We start from the raw sequence: 8945 nt of genomic DNA, 5'->3' as shown, positions 1-8945 counted from the left end.
TTTAAGGTGAGGAAGAATGCGACTGACCGAGTGCGACATCTCAAATGCTGAAGCAGATTGGGGAAGTGCTCAAACCAATGCTTTTTGCAAAAAAGGTCTTATACGAAGAAAAGACCCACCAATTTTATCATTGCTCCACGCCAAGCTCAACTGCTGACAGACACCTACAGTTCTGTTAATTATTTTTTAAAAGATTTAAAACTTTAAAGAAACTAAGGGTGCCATTCATCATGATCTCTCCAAGAGATATCAGTGGTTGTGGTGTGTTTCCTCTATATGTGCAGGTACACAATTTGCAGTAGATGTATATTTTACAGCAATGTTGCACAAAAAACAGGTGTCACTGTTCAATAAATGACTTAAACAGTATTTTTTTCTATTTTGAAATACCTTTTTTTTTTCTTCGTTTCAACAGTTGTATCGTAGAATATCATGTATCCAATTTCTGACCAGTATATCGATAATCGCTGTATCGTGATATCGTGAGATAATCGTTATCGTGAGCCTTGTATCTCGAATCGTATCGTGAGGTGCCCTGAGGTTCCCACTCCTACCCACAATAGTAGGGCTTGTTTTGACCTATATCCGCGGTGAACGGAAACCTTTTGAAACCCAAAAAGGCTCACACGCCTCTCCCTGGTGCAGCAACAATTTTCTGCAGCCGTTTGGCCAGCTGGATGTGAAAAATAAACTAATTAATCTGCAAAATCAGCTGAATCCTTAGTCCTTCTCATACAACAGTATGGCTGTATAGTGAAGAGGACTCCTTCCTCCGTACACGTCACAGCGCCCTCTTTCTCAACTCGAGACTGTTGCCGGAAGTCACTCATTTTCATGGCGCGGGTTTAAAAAAAACACTAAATAAATATAGCGATCGCTTCCACACACATCCAAGCGGTCCATTTCATTCAGGAGCATAAAATACCGCGTGCATTATGAAATAAACATGCTTTTTCGTGTCACAGGCACTTTAAGGGTAACAAGGAACAAAATATTCCAGAAGTATTTCGCTATTGTATCAAACCTTGCGGAACAAAGAACATATAATTAACAATAATTTCATAATTTGGTGTGTGCCAACAAACATTGGGCAGTCGGCTGATCCACGGTCCGAAGTTTGGACACCTCTGAACTATGGGACAATGCAAATATGTGAGATAAACCATTTTCATAATATATGCCGTCTGGCCTTTAAAACGGGTCAATTTGACCCGAAAAATAACAGGAAGGTTAAATGGGCGCGCAGGCACACGGTGCAGTTTTCAGATTGACACAAGCAGGCAGTCAGACAGGAAGGGCCCACTGCTCCAGGTTGTCCGGTAGGGTGCCTGCAGAGCTTCACGCAGGCTGTTGATATCAGGACAGGGGAGCATTAGGAGCCAAACGTGAGGGAGGGAGGGAGCGAGCAAAGCAAAGCAAAGCTGGGTGGAAAATAATTGTTTGCTTCGCTCAACTGACGCTTCCAGAATTCACTTGAGCGAGGCTTTTAGCTTTTGGCACAGACGAACAAGCGCAGCTCGGTTTGTGGTTATTTAATGGGGCAACAAGGTAGGCTACCGCGGCTGTCGCCAGCACTGCAACTTTATTTTCACGGACTAATGCGACGTACAGGCGCTGTATAACTGCCTCTCGGCGAGGCATATCGCACGTCTTCGAAGACCATGTCGGTGTTTGAATACAAGCTGGTCATCTAACCTGCATTTTTGTAGTACAAAGCGCGCGAACGCTTAACTTCGATCAGGCTACCTCTTTTCATGCCGAACCACCACATGAGAGGTCGACGTCGATAAGACCACAGACAGACAAAGCCCCCCTCTGTTTTTAAAATATTACTTTGGAGTCACCTGAATCTACGTGGGGGAAATGCCTTTGGGGTTGTTCTGGATGTGTTTGTGGTGCTTTCTTCGTCCTGGAGCCACCGGTCAAGGACAGTCGACTCCGGCTGTTTGTTCCCCCTCATGTAGCTGTGATGAAGATGGAGGTGCGGACTGCTCAGGGAGAGGACTGACCACCGTCCCGGCTGGCCTCAGTGCTTTTACCTACTACCTGTAAGTTTTTTGCCAACGTCCTCACCGAAATGCTAACGCAAAACACAGCCGATTGGCAGAGAAAGCTCTGATTTAGCGCAACATGAATGACAAGTTTAACATATGCTCAGTTGGGGGTGTTTTCGGGGTACGTATTTTGAAGTTGTCTATCGATTACTTCATTTCTCCCAGGTTAAGCTTATAAATCTGAGAAACCGACAACTTTCCATTTCGACAGCAATGTCAAGGAAGTAGTTTTAAGTATTCCTGATATAATTGTTAATAATAAATAATGCTTTGAGGGTGAATTGAAGAATTATTTTCTTTAAAAAAAAAACGTCTTTATTGGTAGGAAGCTGTGAGAAATTCTGTCACAGCCATGCGCACACGTCAGTTACAACATTAGTTGCAGTTGGCAAGCATTTGTGAATTATATTTTCCAAGATGATAGTTATAATGATACACACTCACTAAATGAGTGTGGTTTACATGTACAGTAGAACTGCATTTGTCCTGTACTGTGATGTTAAACTACAACCATGTCAATAACCGTATGGTCAAATCCAAAATCTGAAAGATTGATTTGTAACTTTTCAGGGGGAAACACTGTAAATAATACTCTAATACTTAATACTTTTCATTTTTGTCCAGCTGAGATGAAATGGAAAATAAGACATTAGGAATACTTTCCGCCATTCATCATCCTGGCTGTGATCGTGGCTTTTTAACTTTAGTTTTTATTCAAATAATGCAGCCGCACACAAAAAGAGGTTGTGGGGGACCAAGAAAAAGAAAGTGCAGAAGTGATACATAAAACATGATAAAATACACATACACTACCTGGTGTAAAGTAAGTAGCGTTGCAGTCGCAATATGACTATTCATACCAGAGGACACCATGTGAGGAGGGAATACAACTAGCTACCTAACCCTAACCCAGAGAACAGGCAGTTACCATATTTGCAGTAATTATCGATTATACTTGATTAAATATGCTGAAAATGTATGGTTTAATGTAGGGCTGTCCCAAACGACTAATTTTCTCCCGATTAGACAGCCGACTATTGTTACGATGAGTCGAATAATGATATATTTATATATATATTTTAATTAGTTAGCAATGAAATTGTTGTTGACACATATTAATTCACGAAAACCTTTCAGAACACTTAAATTCTTTATTAAAGTACAAATAAACACGTAAATAACAATAATAAATCCCAAATAGACAATGAGGTCGAATGCTGATAGGATTAACTAGTGCAAAAGAATGAAATGTAAACAGATTCAGAACACTGACTTTGGCTTTCCGACATGATTCAAAACAATTCTTAAAAAAAAATTTTAGCATTAATATTATTGTATACTGCTATATACTATATAATAGTATTATAATAATTATTATAATTATTCATTGCCAATCAGATTTTTCATAAAGGGTGTCATTTCTAAGCTATTCTTATTGTTGAATCTGAATTCTGAAGTATGTGGGATTAACTCCAGGAATCGTTATTTATATGACGAACGTGACGTGCTTTTATTTTGAAATGTTCACCGGAAATACGTTCGCTAAACCGCTGACCTTATTATGTCTATGTTAAACAGTGTTTAATATAGAAGTTTCCTTTTTTTTGTATGTCTGAACTTTAATTCTACGGCGTGTTGATGACCAGTAAACATCTTTAAAAAGAACTGTTGTCTCATATGCCATCAGAACGCACGCACAAATGTATGCATGCCTGCGCGGCGATAAAATGCAGCCGTGAAAATTACCACGACTCATTTTTATTTACCGTGCGATAAATGGATTCATTGCATATGGCGACAGGCTTAGCAACTTGAATAAAACATGTCCTTAGTTAGTTAGATGGACTTACGCTCTGCCAGCTTGTAATTGTCTAATGTCTTCTTCCAAAATTACAACTGGGTGACGGCGCTTTAGGTGTTCATTCACGGCCGACGTGCAGCGAAGCTTGGCATTGAAGAGACACGACACAACAGTGCACCCTCCTTTGTTTCGTTGAAATAAGTAAATGTTATGGCCACTCTGGTGTGCTTTTTTGGCTTTGTGCCGCTTTCCCTGCTTGCATACCCAGCGTCTGCAATTCTCAACTTTCCACGCATATGTTTTTTTAACCCTTCATTAACCGTCGATGGGCTGTAGTGCTCGTCGACGCATTTACGTCATTGATGACGTCGACGAGTCGGGACAGCTCTAGTTTAATGCAGTTTTTTTGTTTAGAAAATTTGGCAAAGGCAGTGTATTCATCAATGCGCTTTTAAAATATGGTAGATGTGCATTTCACCACCAAGTTTCAGCTTTATGTCTAGAGCTGGGAATCTTTGGGCACCTAACGATTCGATTATGATTCCGATTTAGAGGCTCCGATTCGATTATAAAACGATTATTGATGCACCCCGCTCTTTTTTTTTTTTTTTTTTTTTTTTTAAATGTTTTGTACATTGGTTCCAAAATTGTTCAAAAATACTCTCAGGCTAAACCAAACTACTATTTCAGTATCAAGTTAACATATAGCAGTAAACAAATATACAAAAATAACAGTAAATAAAAAAACTCCAGTCCCCATTCTGTATCAGCAGCTTTAAACTACATTCAATTAATTTAATGTTGTGAATCAACCGTTAAAGTTGTTAAAATTGCTCCCGTTATTCCATAATTTCCCTTTTGTCTACTTTCGACATGTGAAAGTTTTAAAACTATTTCAAAGATAGATTCAAGTCAATATTTTACCGATTTAGGAGTATTTTAGATAAAAAGTGAATTAGGTTTGCTTGGAAGGTTCGCTACAACAGCCTTGCAGGGAAGTGTACTGCTTTAAGATGGCGGCCGTTTATTAACGCCCGAATCTAGCTTTTTGTAGGTGTTCTGCTAACGCAACCTAATTTATATTGCATCTAGTCCTATATAAATGATATCTACAGTAACATTATGTGGATGTACTTTGTAGCAGCTTTTCGGCAGCAGTCAGGTATGTTGTTGTGTTTTTTTATCTCGTGGCATGAGTTGAGCTAGAGCCGTGAGTTAAGCATTGGCATCACCCGAGGGGCCAGGTAATGAGAAGCATGATGTTTAGCTACTCTCGCTCCGTTCCTCATTGACCGCGCGGCGCGCAGAGTGTGGTGTACTTCTGCTTTACTTGGCATATTTCAATAATCGGAATTTGGATGTTTGTGAATCATTCTCGAATCTTCCATGGCCGAATCGCGAATAATCTAAGAATCGGAAATTTAGCACACCTCTATTCATGTCCATCTTTCACACTCACAACCTCTGTAAAAACAAACAAACAAACAAACAAACAAAACATAACATAACACCCAGCACAACTCAGATTCTATTCATTAATTTTTTTTAGCAAAACACCACAGTTAACATTGATGATTGCACAAGGCATAAAGCTTTCCAGTTTGTTTCACAATGCCTTGGGTTTAATAATTAACTTGTTTAACCACCTTGACGCCTGCATTGAGAACATGTCCTTGGCATTACTGTGTTAGAAATGAAACAAATTAACTGATTCGCCGCAAAATCACACCTACCCATTCCAGTGAAACATCTTGAAAATGCAGGGTTCATTAATTGGATGAATTTATGTTGCTTTAAGAACATTTCTCTGACTGTTAAAAATAGGTATGTGGGCCAGGTATGCTCTGCAGGTTGGACTTTGGACATTCTTTGTTTATAGTTTAATAAACTCCAAAGTAAAAGCTGTAAACATTTACAAAGATAATAGTGCTCAGAATTTTAAAACTGCACAACATATTTATTATGAGTGTCTCAAAAAATACTTCGATCTTAAACAGAAAAAAACTCTCGTGTTTATAAATTGTGCCAATTAAAATTACACATTTATAAAAGGTTATCCAGGCAGGCTTTTGGAGAAATATCTTGGAGGGGATCATAGTTGTGGCTGGGGATTGTACACTGTATCAGCTGCTTTACATTCTTTAACAAAAAATGCAGCTTTTGTCCCCCCTACAGCAGAACCAACATTAGGCTGGTTGAAGTCACCATTGTTAGGAATGTTTTCGGAAAAGTAAACAGAGGAAGTCAATTTATATACTAGTCTAGTCCATCAAGACATGATGTCACAGTAGGCTTACTCTTTCGTTTGAAAGGACTTTTCCACAGCTTTTGCTTTGTGAAAAGACTCCTGTGTATTACTCAGTCTGGCATTGCAATCTTGACAAGAAATAGTATTCACATATCAATGTGTTTGCAAGCACTCAGCTGTTTTTTTTTTAATCTTGCTGATTTTGTGTTCATGATGATGTGAACTTATCTTGTGCATGGCTATTTTGTCACGTTTTGGTAGATTTAACACTAAGGTACTTGAATATGCAGTAGCAACTCTTAGCATTGTGAAAAGTTGTTTGTCCCCACTCCTTGTCTTTCCTCATTTGTTCTCCCGGAGTCTTGAACTTTAGTTGTCCTCTACCACTCCCTCTGCCTTTGTATGTGGAGTGCTGGGGTTTGGGGATCGCGATGGATTAGTGAGACATATTGCAGCTGCAAGAGCTCTTTCTTTCGCTGGGTTAATGCATGCGATGCATTTACTCATATGAGAAGGAGAAATTACACGCTTTTTTTGTGTTCATCTTTGATTCTTCTGAGTTTGTTAGTTAGTTTTGTTCATAGTCTTGTTAGTTTAATAGTTTCCTGGCCGCGGCTAGGTGTATCTTTTACTTTTATATTGCCCTTTTACATATCAGGGTATCAAAGTTGTAGTTACTGTTATCGAATATTATATATTATTGGATGTCACCACTATAACATTTTGGTTAGCTTTGTCTTCGACAAGCAATTGCTTTGTTCTTCGTTCTGAGTGGCTGAACATTAAAGCGATTGTTCCTGTTTTCAAAGAAACATGGCCTCCTAATAAGTGCCTTGAACTTACCGTATTTTTAGGACTATAAGTCGCAGTTTTTTTCATAGTTTGGCAGATGGTGCGTCTTATAGTCTGGAGCGACTTATGTGTGATTATTTACAGTCGAGTCGGGCCGACTTCTCTCGCTAACTTTTTTTTAGAAAATAAATACATATTCATATATTTGTACTAAAACGATCTATGGATGTTAAATAAAATAAATAATTTGGATAAAACAGAGAAGGCGCTGTGCATGCCTGCGCACGTGAACGCAATGGCCCCGCTCTCTTTTCAATCTTTCCCTCCCGTGCCCTGGCACCCCCTGCAAGCATCCTGGTTTTTCATTTTCGATGTGGAGCAGCTATAGGAGTAAAAAACAAACTAAAGACAGGGGAATTTAAAAGCAAACAACTGCAGTAGTAGTGGGATATGGAAAGGATTCAAATTGATTGCTATACGGAAACCTGTGTCTACTTCGCTAAATGTAAGCGAATATGGCACTTTGGTCTCATACGAGAAATATATTTAACAAACTTTTCCAGCGTTATTTCGTTGTGTAAATGCATTTATTATGATCATAATAATATGTAGACAATTTAAACATTGAGAAAACTTGCGTTTTTCTTCTGCCAACTCAAGGAGATTAAAATACATTTCAAATCCACTATCCACCTGACACGCAAATATAAAAGATATAAATATTTATTGAATATCCATTTTACAGTCTTGTTTAACTGGGAGAATTTGTTACAAAAGCCAGGCATTTGTTTGTTATCATTATGCATACAGTATATGCACCGGCATCGTCACAAACGTGATCACACAAAATTGGTGATGCACGATAATACACTTTTCAACCGATGTCGATAACCGATCATTTCCTGCCCCTTCCACCCGATAACCGATAATGTCACGCCGATAATTCTATTCAAATATGTATGTAAAATTTTAAAGTATACAAAGATCAAATGTTACTGGTCAAAAATGTAATTTAGTGCTATTTTTTCCTCATCAAATGTGAACAAGTACTAAATTCCAACATCTAACCAATGGGAATGACATTGTGTAATGGTAAGCTTTTGGCAACAATTACTTAGAGAGTAAACACCCAAGTTGCACAAAAATGCTTTTAAAAAGTAAGCCATTCCTAACATATATCACATTACTACACTGCAAAAACATCTCCTTAAAACTAGCAGAATTGGACAAAACTGTTGATTGCGCACATTTGGAGGCTAAATCAAGTATATAATTATCAGATTGCATTATCGGTTGACTTTCGTTTTATCTGGGTTATCTGTGTGACGTCATAATTGCCATTATCGGCCGATAATTATCGGTGACTGATATTATCGTGCATCTCTACACAAAATGCAACCACGCATCGCATTCCCTCGTTCTCCTGAGTCCTCACAAATAAAACATAAAATTTCGGGTTTTTTTCGGGCTCTTGCCTACAAATAAAACATACAGTTTCGGGGTTTTTCGGACTCAGGCAAGCAAATCAAGTTAATTGATCGGGCTCGGGCCGTGTCGGGCTTTAATACCCGCGGGCCAGTCGGGTCTGGTCGGGCTGGATTTTTTAGGACCGATCTAACTTCTAGCATCATGTAATGTTGGCATACCGTACACCTATTCAGCCTGTTGTTCTCTATTGTATTTTAAATTACCTTTAAAGATGACTTGACTGTTCTCGGTGCTGGATTATATCAAATACATTTCCCCCCAAAAATGCGACTTATACTCCAGTGCAATTCATGTTTGTTTTTTTCCTTTTGGCTGTTGCGACTTATACTCAGGTGCGACGTATAGTCCGAAAAATACGGTAGTTTTTCATTTTTCATATAGCATTTTGTGAACAAACACCCTACACAGAGTGTCCAGACCCTGTCCTTGCTGTACAAGTGTTCAATCTGTATGTCTTTGCCTTGACTGTTGTTGTCTCCCCTTTGCTACATTTTTTTATATTTTGAAAATACCACTCCACTACATATTATTGTAAACCCTTTTGGCTTGATTTGCAGATATT

The 8945-nt window shown here is 38.6% G+C and overlaps 1 protein-coding gene across 2 annotated transcripts in view; it reads left to right on the top strand.

Moving 5' to 3' along the window:
- Positions 1–1332: 1332 nt before the first annotated feature.
- The window catches only part of lgr4 (leucine-rich repeat containing G protein-coupled receptor 4), a 74016-nt gene continuing 66403 nt past the window's right edge, over positions 1333–8945 (top strand). For both annotated transcript variants that reach the window (XM_057835610.1, XM_057835601.1), the window contains exon 1: positions 1333–2048. In XM_057835610.1, the coding sequence (XP_057691593.1) occupies positions 1864–2048 (185 nt within the window). In that variant the 5' untranslated portion in view covers positions 1333–1863. The remainder of the gene's footprint in view (positions 2049–8945) is intronic.

This window comes from Corythoichthys intestinalis, chromosome 1 (genome assembly GCF_030265065.1).
Source record: "Corythoichthys intestinalis isolate RoL2023-P3 chromosome 1, ASM3026506v1, whole genome shotgun sequence".
NCBI classification, from domain to species: domain Eukaryota; kingdom Metazoa; phylum Chordata; class Actinopteri; order Syngnathiformes; family Syngnathidae; genus Corythoichthys; species Corythoichthys intestinalis.
The sequence above is the reverse complement of the archived record's forward strand: the minus strand, read 5'-3'. Positions and strand labels throughout refer to the sequence as shown.